At 45.7% G+C, this 17,505-nt stretch overlaps 1 protein-coding gene across 3 annotated transcripts in view; it reads left to right on the top strand.

Annotated features, from left to right (window-relative positions):
• Window positions 1-8,698: 8,698 nt before the first annotated feature.
• The window catches only part of ERN1 (endoplasmic reticulum to nucleus signaling 1), a 95,582-nt gene continuing 86,775 nt past the window's right edge, over window positions 8,699-17,505 (top strand). For all 3 annotated transcript variants that reach the window (XR_016389019.1, XM_022589151.3, XM_089901421.1), the window contains exon 1: window positions 8,699-8,977. Coding sequence is in view for 2 of the 3 variants with exons in the window: in XM_022589151.3 (XP_022444859.1) it covers window positions 8,924-8,977 (54 nt within the window). In the remaining variant the exon portion in view is untranslated. The remainder of the gene's footprint in view (window positions 8,978-17,505) is intronic.

The following is a 17,505-nucleotide window of genomic DNA, read 5'->3' as shown; positions in this document are numbered from 1 at the left end:
TCTTCCAGTTTTTAGTATGACAAACAAAGCTGCTCTGAATATTCTCGTGTGTGTGCAAAAGATCCTTTGGGGTATGCACACAGAAGCACAACTGCTAGGTAAGCATGTTTCCGACTTTCCAGATAATAGCAACTTATTTTCCAAAGTGGAGGCTCTAATCTGCACTACCACATTGGCCTCCACCTCACCAGCTCTTGATATTGTCACACTTTTTATACGTTTGCCAATATGGTGAGTGTAAAATGATGTCTTTAGTGTAGGTCATGGGCCAGGTGTAGTCATGTATATTGTTGATTTAGTCCTCTTAGAAATGTTGAGCTAGCACTTTAATCAGGGATTATTGGTTGTAAGTGATGGAAACCCAACTCAAACTAGCTGGGATAAATAGGGGAAGGTTTGTTTAAATAGGGGAAGAAGAGCTGTGCAGGCTGATGTCAAGCCAACTAGAATCAGAACTTAAGCTTGTCCAGGGCTCCTTGACTGCATCTGTGCTTCTCTTTACTTGTCAACTTTTTTCTTTTGTGTTGGCTTTCTTTACACGATGGAGGCAGCTCCTGGGCCTCACACCTCCCGGCCTTGCCGGTAAAAAGGAAACGAGTCTCTTTTCGTGCCTCTAGTTGGGGCCAGATTGGATACAAGCCTACCCATGGGTTAAGTAAAGTTGGTCAGACGGGCAGCTGTTTTGGTTAACTACTACTGCACAACAAACCACTACATAACTTAGTGGTTTAGGACAACAGCCATTTTTATTATCTCTCACAGATCTGTGAGTTAACTAGCCTTGTTAACTGAAAACAGGGTTTGCCTCTTGGTAGGTGTCAAGCCGAAAGACACAACCAAGCCAAAGACTGGGAGAAGGAAGGATTTATTACTTGCAGCAAGTAAGGAGAACGCCGGGGAAATTTCGCAAAGCAGTGTCTCCCCAAGCAGCAAAACTGGGGAAATTTTAAGCTAAGGGTATATGCATATTCATGAAGAGGCTGGGGCAGTGTGTGCATATTCATGAAGGGCCTTGAGTAGAGGAGAATTCAGCACAGAATTGGGGCAAAGTTAAACAGAGTCCAAGCTTTAGTTGACTGAAGGCACGAAGGTCAGAAAAAGTTAATATCATTCCTTAGGTTCAGACCAGTCTGGGGTCTTAGCATCCTCCACCTGGGTGGGGGCCTAAATTCCTGTAGAACAACTCAAAAGACCGTACCAGATTGTTATGTATATCCATTGAGGAGGAACTAGGACTCTGTTTTATCACTGAACTATTTTTTCTTGACTGCGTTTCCTTTGCTCCTGCATTCCCTCACTTGCCTCAAGATCTTTAATTACTGAGACCTGTTCAAGGGCAAGCATTGTGGCCAGGCTTAGAAGATCACAAAATAGCTTAGACCAGTAATGGCTTCTCTTATGTCAAGAAAGCCATGCCTGGTTCTCTTTCTCTGGAGACCCCCTCCCCTCTCTGCTTACCGTCTCAGCCGAGAGGGACTTCTGTTCCATGTGGTCACCCTGGGGCCTGATTGGGCTGAAACATCCAAAATGGCTCACCTAGATGGCTGGCAGCTGGGAGCTGTTGATTAAAGCAACTCCATTCTCCTCCATGTGGCCTGAGTGTGGCTTGGGCGTCTCCCAAGATGGCAGCTAGATTCCAAGAGGAAGGAAATGGAAGTTGCCTTCCCTTTTAAACTTGGGCTGGGAGGTCTCAGAATGTCACTTACGGTCAAAACCAGTCACGGGGACAGTCCAGATTCAAAGGGAAGGGAAATAGCTCTTACTTTTGATGGGAAGAGCAGCATGGCTTATAAGGAGGGAAAGTATTGTTTGGGGCCATCTTTGGAAACTTAGCTACCACAGTAGAGTAGAATGATTGGCCTCACCAGGGTAGGTGCCCACTAGGGCAGAGCCAGTACCACCTAGCATATCTGCCCTTTTTCCAAGGCGGGCCCTAATTCCTGTTCACTTGCTCCCTCCATGGTGAGAACAGCTGAAACTGAGCAGGACCTGGGAATTAGGGAAGTGAAGGAATGCAGAAACAAAGGAAAATCAGTTAAACAGGAAAAGTAATGACAACAGTTGAGCAATAAAACAGAGTCCTAGTTCCTCCTCAGGGGAGGTATGTAATGATCTGACACACATATCTTTGAGTTCTGCAGGAAATTAGACCGCCCACCCAAGTGGAGGATGGTGACTATAAGCTGAGCAAAAGCAGATAGACCCCAAACTGGTTGAAATCAGAAGGTTGATGATTAAGATTCCTGAAACAGCACCCTATTACCTCACCACCAACCAATCAGAAGAAAGTCATGCACCCTGAAGCCCTCACCCCAAGTGTTGCCTTAAAAACCCATCCCTGAAAGCCAATAACAGGGAGTTTTGAGCATGAGCCACTCCCATACTCCTTGTTTGGCGAGCTGCAAATAAACACTATGCTTTCCTTCATCACAACCTGGTGTCAGTGAATTGGCTTTGCTTTGAGGCAGGCAAGTGGACCCAAGTTCAGTTTGGTAATACGGTCCCTTGAACATGGTAAACACTTGATAACTGTTGTTGAATTCCTTCTTCTGAATCTTCTTGTTTGTTTAACTGCACCAGTCAAATATTTTCCATCCTGCTTTGGCAAGGTCTCTTGTGTCAGCCCTGGTCCCCCCTTCCTTTTCTTGCTCTAGATTAAGGCCCAAATAACCCTTGTTAACCGGCTCCTGATGTCTCTCAAATGCCTATCTTTTGCCCGAACTCTCCCCCCGAAGCGTACCTTCAGTCCCATCTCACTCTGCTGGCTTGCTAAGAAAGCCCAGCCTGACACTAACGCCCCCACCCACCAGCCCATCCTGCCTGCCCTGCCTCATCTCCCACTGCTCCTCTGGGTAGAAGTCGAGCACGAGCTCACTTGTTTTTAGTGTATGTGCTGTCGAAGCAAGCACACGAGCTCACTAATGAGGCAGCTGGGGCTTCCATGAAGCCACACAGTCCTTTCCCTTCTCCAGGCTTTTGTTCGGGTCCTCCTGTCCCCCTAGACTGTTCCTTTCCCCTATCAAATCTGACAAAAGGCCTAGCCCAGATACCACTTCTTCCATGAAGCCCTCCCTGCTCTGTCCATCCCACCACCTTCTTCCACCAGACCCATCTCTCTCTTGAACACCATAGTTCTGTTTCTGAGTTTATTCTCACCTTCTTGCACTTTTCACAGTTGGCCTTGTACGTTGTGCAAGTCCTATCACCTTTACCAACTTGCAAACTGTGATATTCCTTCATGGTACCAATCCTTTGAACTTAGAAGCCCTTGATGGTATTTGTTAAAAGAGTGAATGAATAAATGAATGAATGAGTGGTAACCGTCCGAGGACAAAGATGAGGTCATCTGCAAAATGAAGGTGACAAAATTATAGCTAAAGTTTCTTTCTACTCTAAAATTTGGTTATGGACTTCCCTGGTGACGCAGTGGTTAAGAATCTGCCTGCCAATGCAGGGGACACAGGTTCGATCCCTGGGAAGATCCCACATGCCATGGAGCAACTAAGCCCGTGCACTACAACTACTGAGCCTGCAAGCCGCAACTACTGAAGCCCGCACGCCTAGAGCCTGTGCTCCACAACAAGAGAAGCCACCGCAATGAGAAGCCCATGCACCACAACGAAGAGTAGCCCCTGCTCACCGCAACTAGAGAAAGCCAGCGCTCATCAATGAAGACCCAACACAGCCAAAATATAAATAAATAAAATTTTTTTAAAACGAAAAAATATTTTTTAAAAAATTAAAAAAAATAAAATTTGGTTATGTCTGTGAATGAGCTCTTGTAGAAAGGAGAGAGAGAGAACAGGTAAGGTATATATCTTGAACCTTAAGAAACACAGTCTGCAAGGGGGAAAAAGAGCAGAGAGACAGGAGGAAAGCCAGAAAATGGTACTATCCAAGGAGGAAAAGTTCAAGAAAAAAGAACTGTTAACATACCTGAGGGAATTCCCTGGCAGTCCAGTGGTTAGGACTCTGCACTCTCACTGCCGAGGCCTCGGGTTCAATTCCTGGTCCGGGAACTAAGATCCCACAAGTCAGACGGCACGGCCAAAACAACCCAAAAACCAACCAAACAAAAACATACGTGAACTGAAGAGAGGCCCAGGGTAAAAAAGATAAAGCAAGACCACTGGGATTTTGCAGGAGGAAGAACATGAGCTGCTTGAGAGAAGTTTCCAGAGAGTTCTGTTGAAATAAGCTGGATCCCAGGGGATTAGGAGGGACTGACCAGTGAGGAAGAAGAGGCACTCTGAGAGGATGGCCGTTTCCACGTTGGCACTGAGCTGGCCCTTTGAGAATATTAATATACGATACACTGGTACCACTATGGACACTTCACCATGGTGGCATATAGACTCAGCACAAATGGGTGTAAAATACAACAGCTCAGAGGCAAGTGAACAAATAATCAGGATTAGACTGAGCTCCCTCCCAGGGCAGAAACCCCAGGGGAAAGCTCACTCTTCTCTCCCAGGTGGCTGGTCGGTGCCTTTTGTGAGTTGTGCTTTTGCACAATCAACCCCCAGGTGAGATCAGGAGACTTACATGTTATTTGAGGCAATGCCCCTTATCACCAAATATTTGTACAAACTTCTGTTTGTTAATAGTATTCCAGGGACAAGGCAGTCTGGGCTCCTGCCTAACCACATTTACGGGCCACAGAATGGTACCTTGTCACTACGCTGGGGGAGGGGCAAGGATAACAACCAGCAATGGTGGAACAGGCTGCAGCATCTGTGGTTGCCTCAGTGAACTCCGAGGTCATGTAGACAGCTGAGTTCTAATCCAGGTTGTGCTGGGAATTCCCTGGTGGTCCAGTGGTTAGGACTCAGCACTTTCACTGCCGTGGACCCAGGTTCAATCCCTGCTCGGGGAACTAAGATCCCATGTGATGTGCGGTACAGCCAAAAAAAAAAAAAAAAAAATCCGTGTTGTGCTGCTTACTAGCTATGTGTTACCCACCTGGCTGTTAATCTTTTAAGATTCCAATGTATCATCTGTAAAATGGGGCTAAGAACACTACCTCATAGAACTGCTGTGCAGATAGCATGAGCTGGTCCTATAAAACATGTGTTTGCACATTTCCAGACAATAACCCACAGCCAACCAATGTTAACTGTGATAAGAATCATCTTTGCAGTAGCAAAAAAGTGTACAGTAGATTGGATTCTGTGGTAAAGAGAAGTTCTCCGGAGTGAGTGGCACAATCTCTTCAAATCCAGTCATCCTGGAACAGGAAGAACCAAGGTTCTATTTACCTAAGAACCAAACTGCTCACAGTGACAGTGACTTTTAAAGAATTTCCCTTAAAAAATTAGGACATGAAGGAGATAAACATTTAGCTTGCTACCAGAAACTCTTGCTTCATCGTTTTATTTATCCCTTAACTACCCCTCAACATGTGCTGTAAGTTCAAGTCTGTTTGGGAGCAGCGGCAGCGTGGAGATAACTCAAAATAGTCAAAGTGGATTTAGCCTGGTAAAGACACTGTTCCTTTGAGATGGTACTGAAGCTTTCAACCATGACCTCCCTTTCTGGTTTTACCAGCTTTTCCTTTCAAGTCTCCTTCAAAGGAAACTACTCTCTCGCTAAATAGCTATCTGCAAACCAACTTCATAATCATTTTTAAGTGAAATTTTGAAGGGTTTCAAACAGAATTGAGACAGGCACCAACATTTGAAGGCTGGATCATAACTTCCACTAGAGGGCGACATTTGCTAAAATAAAGAAAAGGGATTAAGGGCCACAGGGATTAACACTGGACATTATGAGTGAGCCGGATTCCAGGACCTTGGCTGCCCCTATCACCTGCGGGAACTGGAAAACACACAGTCTCCACCCCCAGGAGATTCAGAATCAGTAGGGGGAAGAGGGCAGAAAAAGGTGTTGGGAATCTATTTTAAAAAAAAAAACTCTTCAAGTTTGGGAGCCACTGATTTAGAGAGAAGTGAAAATAAGATTTTAGCTCACTTTCTCCCACCACTCCCTCCCCTCTACTGACATAGTCAGGTCCTGCCTGGTCCAGTCTTTGCTGAACATATATTTTAACCTTGGTGGAAAAAGAGGGCTTATCTTTACACTAAAACCATGACCTTTGCCTTGTTTAGTGGATGTTATTTAAAACAACTTCCAGAAAGGTCATTTTCAGGCCTTTTCTATGGGCAGGTCCACTTCAAAGGCACCTGGCAAAAATATTTCCATTTCTGTCTGTATTTATCAGCAATGCCAGCTTTTGCTTTATCAAAAGCAAAAAGCTGTCTAAAACAATACTTGACTATGGAACAAGATTGTGGGCAATGCTGCCGTAAATAAAACCAGAACTTATCAGTGTGAGCTGCCAATCAAATGGAGACAGGCACAAGACATGTGCCTGTCTGATTAAGCATAAGAGTAACCTAACTGGTGCATAAGAAATTCTGAGAACCTGTAACAGTGCAGTTATGGCCTGGAGATTTGGTCCAGATGAGTACAAGATAAATATACCTGGTCCAGTCTCCTTGGAACGGATTTTTTTTTTCTTTATTGGATCTTTAAAATTGATTTATGAGTCAGATTGAGGTAAGCATTCCCCTTTGTGTTTTATCTGCTGTGCTTACAGGGTCACAGTGACATTTTGAATTGTAAAAGGGCTGCCAGAGTTCCAGCACAGAAAGTTCCCCTCCTAGAGTCACTCTGTCGGAGAAAAAGCACCAGAGAAGGCATGTGAAAGCATTTTCTGATCAGGCTTCTCTTTTAATTCAACCCTGTGGTCTTACAGATCCTGTTGTCAGCTTGCATGCCGGACAGATAATCATTAAAGAGCTCCTCCCACTTTCTGTGGGCGCCTCCCTGGACACCTGGCCACACTGGTCAGGAGTGATGGAGCTTGTGTTTCTGCACATCCCTCGCCAATCTCAAACCTCTCCGTTTGCATTTATACATGCAGATAACACTTTTCAAAATGTGTCTACTGCTTTCACAGTTGCCAAGATTTGTCCTACTCTTAAACTGGTGTGTTGGATTCTCCAGCAAGGGTTTAGTCCCTTGACTGTGATTCAGGCATATGAGGTTGGGAATGGGGAACTTTGTTGATGGGATTTGGTTTACCATGAGCATTTCTGTCTGCTCTAGTGGGATAGGATTGACTCACATGCACCCAGGTCAGACATCTGGTCAGTCTCCCACTACTTTTTTTTTTTTAATTATATTATTTTTTATTGAAGAATAGTTGATTTTACAATGTTGTGTTAGTTTCAGGTGTACAGAAAGTGATTCATATATATATATATATATATATTCTTTTTCAGATTCTTTTCCCTTATAGGTGATTACAAGATATTGAATACAGTCCCTACTTCTTTATTTCTCTAGCATTGCTTACTCCTTTCCCCCAAACCCTGAAAAATCTTAGGCTGTCATACGAGCAAGTCAAGAAAAATTAGAGGGCTTCCCTGGTGGTGCAGTGGTTAAGAATCTGCCTGTCAATGCAGGGCACCGGGTTGGAGCCCTGGGCCAGGAAGATCCTACATTGCGCGGAGCAACTAAGCCCGTGGGCCACAACCACTGAGCCTGTGCTTTAGAGCCTGCGAGCCACAACTACTGAAGCCCATGTGCCTAGAGTCCGTGCTCCCGCAGCAAGAGAAGCCACTGCAATGAGAAGCCCGCGCACTGCAACGAAGGGTAGCCCCTGCTCGCCACAACTAGAGAAAGCATGCAGGCAGCGACAAAGACCCAAGGCAGCCAAAAATAAAATTAATTAATTTAAAAAAAATTAGAGAAGCTGCCATCCTTTTTTTCCTTTTCTCCTAGAATATGGAAATGTTGTGCTCTGAACCTTAGTTTATTCTGTCTTGTTACAAATGTCCTCTGGAGAGAGGCTTCCATCAAAGTGGAGGGCAGCATGAGACAGTGACCAAACAGCTCCGGGGCTCTTTACATCGGGTTAATAGCCCACAACCTTCAAAAGGACCTTGTATGAGTCCTCAACAAACCCACTCCCTCCAGTGAGTTGGGACACATGTCAAGCTTCACGAGGTCACATCTACAAATGCCACATAAACACACATGACACCAGCAGCTGAAATGGTTTCCTTCTTTGCTCGTAATTTTTGGCGAATGATTTGGCCGTGGTTATTCCAAAGGGAACTGTTGGCTGTGGACATGATTTGAGGGGAATTCCTGAGGACAAAGAAAGGGACGTTTGGACTAACTGAGGCGCAGCTTGAGGACCCCAGGGCTGCGAACTCGGCAATAGCCGCGCGCAGGGCAGAAGCGCCGGGTTGCAGGAATCCCCTGCCAGCTGCCGACCCTCACTCCGGAGGTCGCTGACGATCCCACCACGGCGGGAAGACGGAGCGGGGACTCTGGACACTCGGCACCGGCTGTCTCCTGGCCTTTCCTGATCAAGTCTGACGCAGCGGATCTCTCAGCGGGATCACTGGGACCGCCTGGGGCAGGGAATGCGCCCGTGTGGCGGGGTTGCCGGTCTCCCCTTGCCCTCAGGCAAGCTCTTTGCCTCGATCACTCAGCGTCCCTAGATGCCCGACGCAGAAGCCTGGTACTCTTCTCCTGCCGCCGCGGCCGGGGCACTTAAGGCCAGCCGGAGGCCCAAGCTGCCTTTGGCACCGCCTATAACCCCGCCCCTCCAGCGACAGCCCCGCCCAGGCCAACCCCAGCCCGCCCCCACGCCTGGGCCCCGCCCAATCCCAGACCCGCCCCTAGGCCGGCCCCGCCTCCTGCCCCGCCCCGACCGGAAGAAGCGCCGGCGCCCGGCACTTATAGGGCCGGGAATGGGGGTGCCACCACCGCCTAGATAGCTCTGCGTCTGCGGAGTCCCGGCCGACGCCGCACTGTTGTCGCGGCGCCCCCGCCCCGTCCTCTGCACGCCCGCACCGCCCCCCTGGAGCCGGCCGGACCGGTCAGGAGCCAGGGCCGAGTCCTCGCCATGCCTGCCCGACTGCAGCTGCTGCTGCTGGCGTTGCTGCTGCCCAGCCCCCGGGTGAGTGACCGGGAAGGTTGGGGTGGGGAACGGCGCGGGACGGGCCGGGGTCCGAGCCGGCAACGCGGCGGCGGCGGCCCCAGGCTCCGTGCGCCCGGGCGGAGACGGCGCCTGTCGGGGAGTGGCGGCCTCCTGACCGGCCGGAGTGGCGGCCACGGCCGGCCCCGCCGAGGCGTCCGCCACCCAGGGGCCTCGCGGGCCAGCGCGGCTGTCACGAGCAGCGCCTACCCGGCCGTGTGCTCTCCGGCGCAACTTTGTGTCGTCCTAGCGGCACCTTGGGGTCTCCAGAAGGCCCCGGGCCCTTGGGAGGCCGCCCCACCTGCCGGACCCTTCCCGCCGGTGGGCGCCAACTCGGCCTGGCGGTGGCCGTGGAGGAAGGGCAGAAAGGGCCCTGTAACCAAGGGGAAGGGAATGTCTTGCGTTTGTAATCTTAGCTTGAACTTTTCAAAATGCGAGAACTTTGGGAAACGAATGCCACTGGAAGTGGGTAAGCGTTCTTACCCTAGAGCTTGATTCCGCTTACCTGCCTTGCAGGTTTCTTGGCATTGGAGACAGCGGGCTTCCTTTCGGGCAGCAAGACATCGTTAAGCAGGTTAAGCGGTGGGAATGGTACTCTGGTTTTCAAGACCCCATATGGGACAGCAGTGAAGCCGCTTCGAAACTTTAAACGAAAGACTGTCTCCTCACGGGAGAACACCGTGGGGCTGTCCAAAAAGTCTTTTCATCTTTTTCTGGAGAGAAGAGCCTGGTTTACATTTATTTAACTTTCAGGCCTTCACTCAGGCTGTGGATTCGGGCACCGTGGCTGGGAGGACATTTTGTGGACAGACTTGGCTTTTTTTCCCCTTCTGGTTGGAAGAACCTAAATTAGTGAGTGGTTTTTTTTTTTAAAAAAAAAAAAAGGAAAAAAAACGTATTGTTCAGGATGTGGGTATGGTGCATTGGAGCAGGTTCTGTTTAATGACCTCCACTGTGTACTTTTTAATATGGTGTATCAGGTACCAGGTGTCCAGGTGGAGAATTGACATGTGTATACCTGAGTGCCACAGCATGAACTCTTTGGAGGTTATGCATTTTAGGTAAATAATAATCCGTGCTCTTGGGGTAACAAGAATTTGGAAACAGCTGAAGTAATATGAGGCCACCTTTTTCAAATTCAGGGTTATTTATTTATTTATTTAAATTAATTTATTAATTTATTTTTGGCTGCTTTGGGTCTTTGCTCCTGCGCCCGGGCTCTCTCTAGTTGCAGCGAGCGGGGGCTGCTCCTTGTTGCAGTGCACAGGCTTCTCATTGGGGTGGCTTCTCTTTATTGCAGAGCACGGGCTCTAGGCGCCTGGGCTTCAGTAGTTGTGGCACGTGGGCTCAGTAGTTTTGGCTCGTGGGCTCTAGAGTGCAAGCTCGGTAGTTGTGGCGCATGGGCTTAGTCACTCCGCGGCATGTGGGATTTTCCTGGACCAGGGCTCGAACCCGTGTCCCCTCCATTGGCAGGCGGATTCTTAACCACTGTGCCACCAGGGAAATCCCGGGGTTTTTTTAAAAGGAAAATTTGTACACACTTCACAATAAAACTCATGTCAGTTAAGTTTTCCTTGTGATTGAATTTTTTAAAAATCCACTTTCAAAACTGGGGTCAGGTTTTGAACTTGAACATTTCATCTTGGATTGGTTAACTGCTGCCTGGCATCTGTCCACAAATAAGAGTGTAAAGAGAGTGACCAAAATGTATGAAATGGAAATCAGTCATTTCATATCATCAGAGCCTTGTGCATATTGTTTTCTTTGCCACATCTCTTCGTGTGCTATTCTGTCACTGGAGTCTAGTGTTTTAGTTATTGAACAACTTTGGCTAAAGAACCAAAAATAACTATTTAGCCTTAGTTGGGACTATAGTTTCGGTTCATGTAAATATTTCCAAATTGTATTTAGAAATCCAAACTTTTCAGAGTTCATGGTAAAAGAGTCCAACCCTTATCAAAAGGTTATGTTTTAGTGTAACTGCTTTTAAGGGCAAAGGTCAGAATTTCATTCCCAGAATTACCTACCAGTAGAAACTTCGATCCCCAAACATAGTGGGAAGTATTATTTTAAAATTCTAAATGAAATGCATTGCCGAGTTTGCAGTTAAACTAGGCAGCAGTGATGTTGTGCAGAATGTACTGGCTGTAAAATCAGACAAACCTGAGTTCTTTCTGGTCCCTTGGTAGCTGTGTCCTCAGAGTCTTAGAGACTCTGTTTCCTGATCTGTGAAATGGGGACAGCTAACACACTAACAGGTGTGAAGGGATCTGGCTCATCATAGGTAATGTAAAATCCTCCTTGCCACCCCCCAAAGGTGTTTTTTACTCTAAGTCATCATTTTTCAATGTTATACTATGCCTGAGCAAGGAATATTTTTTGATGCTGTTTCTTTTTGATTGATGAAGTAACTAGTGCAGAGGAGGCAGTATTGTGATTTTCCTTCAGTGTGTGTCTGAGCCAGACATTGACTCACCTGCGAGCTGAGACTCCAGGCTACCGGATCCAAAATGCAGTTATAACGGTGTTACTAAGCACTCAGGGCTGTGTCTTTTTTTAATCCAGAAGGTGCTTATTCAGTCAGTGAGTTTTTCGCCTCCTTCCTAGACCTGGATCTTGTGCCTGATGTTGGTTTGTGTTGCATCATTGCTGCCCTGTGGTCCTCATTGTACAGTGTTTGGGTGTCACTTCTCTCAAGTACCAAAGAGATCTGTGGCACGTGAGGCAGGGTACTTTCTTCAGCGAGAGGATATGCCATTTCTTTTATTCAGCCGATGTTTTGGTTTTAGAGGGGGATAAACAACTTCACGGAGAATTGCAGATCACATGTGCACAAAAACACACGGAGACATGAGTCTTAACTAGAAATGGCCTTGCTTATCATTTATTCTGATAGTTATCACCTGCATGAATTGTCCTCATAGGAGGTATCGAGTATTAATACTGCTGCCACGAGGAGAGTGAGGAGGGTGATTCATGAAGCTCATGTTCTCAGGACTGCTGATCCTGAAATTAGACTGTAGTTGTGCACGTGTGTTTGTTTTGTTTCATTAACTTGCCTGCCCAGGAGGCTCTCCGCAGTCATGTGGCTTCTAAGAGCACAAGAGAAAATGTGTATGAGAGTGATTCTTGAGAACGTTCGACGGTAGACCATATTCCCGAATATAAAGCCAGTGAGCTATGTAAAGGTTTCTTCACGTCTGAACAGAGCAGTGCCATCTGCATGGGCCTGGGGGTTATAGTTATTTGCATGCCTCCAATGGCGTCTCCAGTCTTCAGGTTGAAGAATCATTGGATAACTATTTCATTTTCATTGGAAACCTCTTTGGTTTGGGGAATCCACAGTAATCCTTAGGCTTAATATTGTGTATGTTTTATAATGATCAGATGTTCTCCCTAAAGAGATGATATAGGGGAGAAAAGCCTAATGTATCATTTTGATGGATTCTGTTTTCATTATGCACGCATAACTCGGGGCCTGTAACCTAGCAATATGATTAGAGTATGAGGCTGGCTTAAAAAATAGGGACAGTGAATCATAGTCTGTGAATAATAAACATGCTGGTTGGCTATATTTCCCAGGGGCTGGGGATTTTTTTTTTCCTATCTTTATCTTTACCTATTTCCCATGTTTGGTTTCAGACTTTGCTGCCTCAGAGCAACACATGCTCAGAGATATTTAAATGAGTGAGTGCACCAGACCACATACGGACTGCGAAAAGTAGAACTTAAAATGCGCCCCCCCCCCACTAGATACCATACAAAAACAAACAAAAAATCCCAAGGTCCTTGCTTACATGACTTTTAAAAATTTTAAGTTCCTTTTACACAGTCTCTGCATCACTTCTGATTATCTTATGATCTTCATGTACAAAGACACAGCAAGTCGAACAGTGTAAAAATGTGTTCTGTATATATTTTATTTATTTATTTATTTATTTAAAAAAATTTTTTGTCTGTGTTGGGTCTTCGTTGCTGTGTGCGGGCTTTCTCTAGTTGCGGGGAGCGGGGGCTACTCTTTGTTGCTGCACGCAGGCTTCTCACTGCGGTGGCTTCTCTTGTTGTGGAGCCCGGGCTCTAGGCGCGGTGGGCTTCAGTAGTTGTGGCACACGGGCTTCAGTAGTTGTGGCACGTGGGCTCAGTAGCTGTGGCTCGCGGGCTCAGTAGCTGTGGCTCACGGGCTCTAGAGCACAGGCTCAGTAGTTGTGGCGCACGGGGGCTTAGTTGCTGCGTGGCACATGGGATCTTCCCGGGCTAGGGCTCGAACCCATGTCCCCTGCATTGGCAGGCAGATTCTTAACCACTGCGCCACTAGGGAAGTCCCTGTGTTCTGTATTTTTGTTCAGTTTTTTTTTTTTCACAGAATGTCTCCTGTGACCTGTTAGGAAATGTTCTGAGTGCACCATTGCATTTGTCACTTTCAGTAGCACCTTAGTAAACCATCATCCACTCAGAAAGCATTTGAGCCTTCTGTGCCCAGCCCCAGGTTAGGGACTGGGGTCCTAGCTGAGCAGGGTTGATGTGGTAATAAGCCATGCTTTGCCTGGTGATCACCCTACTGGGGTCATATGGGTTCTTTCCAATTTTTCCACTATTCTAAGAAAGGTGATTTCCTTTTCTTCCAATCTTTTGTGTGTTTGATGCTTTCTGTATGATAACGTGGGAAGATTTGAAAATAAATCTCTCAGAGTATTATCATATTTGTCGTAATAAAGAAAAAAGAAAGCATAGATAGTCTAAATTTTTTTAAAACGCACAACATATCTATAATTCTGTTACCCAAACATTACCTCTATTAACATTTTAACAGCTTTATTGAGCTATAATTCACATAGCATACAATTCACCCATTTAAAATACACAGTTCAATGACTTTTAGTATATTCACAGAATTGTGCAACCACCACCACTATCAATTTTATGATATTTTCGTCATCCCCAAAAGAAGCTCCATACCCATTAGCTGTCACTCCCCATTTCCCACAAACCTCCCAGCCCCTGGTAACCACTGATCTACATTTGTCTCTGTAGATTTGCCTGTTCTGGACATTACATATAAATGGAATCGTGCTACATGTGGTCTTCCGTGTCTGGCTTCTTTCACTTAGCGTAATGTTTTCAAGGTTCATCCATGTTGTAGCCTGTATCGGTGCTTTGTTCCTTTTTATTGATGAATAAATATTCCCTTATGTGGATATACCACATTTTGTTCATCCGTTCTTCATTTGATGGACATTAGAGTTTCCCCTTTTTGGCTGTTATGAATAATGCTGCTGTGAACATTTGGGTACAGATTTTTGAATGGCCATGGATTTTCATTTTTCTTGGGTATATACCCAAGAGTGGGATTTCTGGGTCATGCAGTAACCCTCTGCCTAACCTTTTGAGGAACTAGCAAACTGTTTTCCAAAGCAGCTGCACTATTTTACATTCCCACCTGCAGTGTAGGAGGGTTCCAATTTCTCTGCATCCTCCCCAACACTTGATATATATATTTTTTAAGTCAAGTTAGTTTTATTGTCTTGTAACAGTCTAACATATAAATCTTAGCTCTGACATAAAGATGCCCAGCGCTTGATATTATCTGTCTTTTTTATTATAGTTATCCTAGTGGTGGTGAAGTTGTAACTCCTTAGTTTTGGTTTGCATTTCTCTGATGACTAGTCTACTCGTATCTTTTTTTTTTTTTTTTATTCTTGGCTGCGTTGGGTCTTCGTTGCTGCGCGCGGGCTTTCTCTAGTTGTGGCCAGGGAGGGCTACTCTTCATTGCGGCGAGCGGGCTTCTTATTGCGGTGGCTTCTCTTGTTGCAGAACACGGGCGCTAGAGCACAGGCTCAGTAGTTGTGGCACAAGGGCTTAGTTGCTCTGCGGCATGTGGGATCTTCCCCGACCAGGGCTCAAACCCGCGTCCCCTGCATTGGCAGGCGGATTCTTAACCGCTGAGCCACCAGGGAAGCCCTCATATCTTGATATATGTCCTTCTAGACAATTTTTATGTGCACATATTTGCAGAGATAATGTTTTTCTTCCCCAAACTGGAATATAACATGGATCTTTCTGTGTCAGTAAATTTAATTCTACAACATTATTCTCACTGGCTGTGTGATACTTCCGTGAAAGAGTATACTGTAATTTGACCATTCAACCATTTAAATATTGAGGCTGTTTTTAATTTTCATTACTATAAACAATTGTGATAAACCTTACTGCTAAACTCTTGAGCCCATCTTAACTGCTTAATTATTTCCTTGGGATAAATTCCTAGAACTGGAATTTGCTTGTCATATGTACTCTTTTACAGTCCCCTCCTCCAGCCCCCAAGCAATATTAGATGTTTTAAAAAGCACAGAACTAACCTTAAATTGGTTTCATGATAGCCACTTTAAAGTAAGCTGTTTTCTTTTAGCAGGGTGGATTTTAAGTCTGAAAATGGAATGTTTAGGTTTTATTTTGCTTATATTTTGAAGACCTGAATAACCACAGCAGTTTCTTTATGACACCCTATGTACCTAAAAGCTATTGAGAAAATGTTTTATTCTGATTTGTTAATAGCTTGTTTGCATGCAGGGTCCTTTGGTCTGCAGTGGTTTCAGATCAGCTTTCTAGCAGATGTGGCTCCCATGAGCACTCCGAAATACCTTGGGATAATTCTGTGTTTGGTTTTAAGGGTAGCCCACCCCCTGCAGAAAAGATTATTATTATTATTATTATTTTGGCCGTGCCACGCAGGTTGCAGGATCTTAGTTCCCTGACGAGGGGCTGAACCTGGACCACGGCAGTGAAAGCACTGAGTCCTGACCACTGGACTGCCAGGGAATTCCCAAGATTCTTTTGATAGTTGGTTATGAGGCCATTTAAAATTTTGACTCAAGACTGTTCATAAATCAAAAGTTGATGCATTGTTTGTCTCTTTTGGAAGCCATAGTTCTTAAAACATATAGCTTGTCCATACAGCTGTTTTTCCTAGCAAAATGAACATACCACTTGACAATAAAGTAAAATATTTGTTGGCATCTTGTTTTGTTTTTCCCACAAACGTACCTGGACTTACTCATCCAAAAGAATGTTGTCTCTTTCAAAATAATAACCCCTTCAGGGTCAATGTTCATGTCAGACAAATTAGTCTTTTTTTTTTTTAACTTTTTTTTAAACTTCATTTAATAATTCAACTTTAAAATGAAAAAAAGAGCCCTAAAAAGGCAAATATTTACTATTAAGCCTATTATCCTTACACAATTCCTTCTGGCCGCTGCTTGAATATAACTTTGACGTGGTCCACACTGAAGTTTTGATCAATACTGTTATTACCCAGCTTGATTGCACAATTTATCGAGGACACTTGGATTCTTGGTTGTTTCTAAAAACCAGTGAGAGACTTTCTACCACTTAGAGGATTCAAAAGTATGTTCTTTGAAGGTAATTTCCAAAACATTCCAGATGTATTGTGAGCAGTGGGAACATGTATGGATAAATGTTTAGCTTCCCGTCAGAGTACGTTAGACTTTTAGAAGGGATCTTGCTGGTTTAGACCAATAAGTCTTAATATTTTCCCCACCCCACCCCCACGTAAGGAATGGGATGCGTGACCACAGTGCGAGCAGGTTAGAACCTTCAAAGGTGGTATTTTGGAGCACGTACCACCCTCACTCAGGCATCACCCTGCCCTCCCAAGTTGAACAGTCACTGCTCTGCTGTGTTCCCAGAGCACACAGATGAGGAAGCTGAGGCCAGACAGGGCCGGTGACCTGTCCATGGTCACGCACCAGTGGCAGAACTGAGCCCTGAATCTGATCCTTCCGCTTCCCTTTGAAGAGCAGCCCCTGCAGTGCTTATGTCCTGGTACATCTGTTAGAACGAATAAGTCCAGATACCCCAGTCACACCTGAGGCGGTGGCCAAGCCATGTTACAGGGAGAGATGGGATCTAGAGGAGGACCAGAAGAGAAGAAAGTAGGCTTTCCTGTAAGCTTGGGGAAATGCTCAGACGAGCATTGTTCCTTCCAGGAGAGTCGCAGCCTCTTACCCTTTGTTCCAGTCAGAGAAAGATGCAGATTTGGGATGGAAATACTGCTTTACCCTGAGCATCTCCATCAGGGATATCAACTGAATCCGGCAGTCACGGGGAGAATGCAGGTTAAGAGGCCCTTACACCAAGTTCTCAGTTTAAGCTCTTTTCTTTGCTTGAGGTCTAATAATATCCAAGCAGGTGCATGTTTTTCAGTAAGATCTTGCCCCGAAATGTTTCTGGAATAGTAAAACCGAAAGTTCATGTCTTCGAAGCCTTTAACCAAAGTTTCTTTTCTATACTGCAGTCAACAGCCTTCGGCAAGGGATCCTGAAAAGGTAGAACTCTTTAATGATCAGGCCGGGTTTGGGGTGTTCGCCTTTGCAGAGGCCCCACCTCCCACCAAGTGCTGGCACCAGGAAGTGGGTATATGATGACAGGAGAGAGAGTAGCCTTGGCCCTTGGGCCACAATAGAGGGACCTCAGTTAGCTCAGGTGGGTCTCAG

Source organism: Delphinapterus leucas, chromosome 19, assembly GCF_059928025.1.
Source record: "Delphinapterus leucas isolate spDelLeu-1000000601 "Yukka" chromosome 19, BTC_Dleu_Yukka2, whole genome shotgun sequence".
Taxonomy (NCBI): Eukaryota; Metazoa; Chordata; class Mammalia; order Artiodactyla; family Monodontidae; genus Delphinapterus; species Delphinapterus leucas.
Note: the sequence above shows the minus strand (reverse complement) of the source record. Positions and strands in the feature narration are given on the sequence as shown.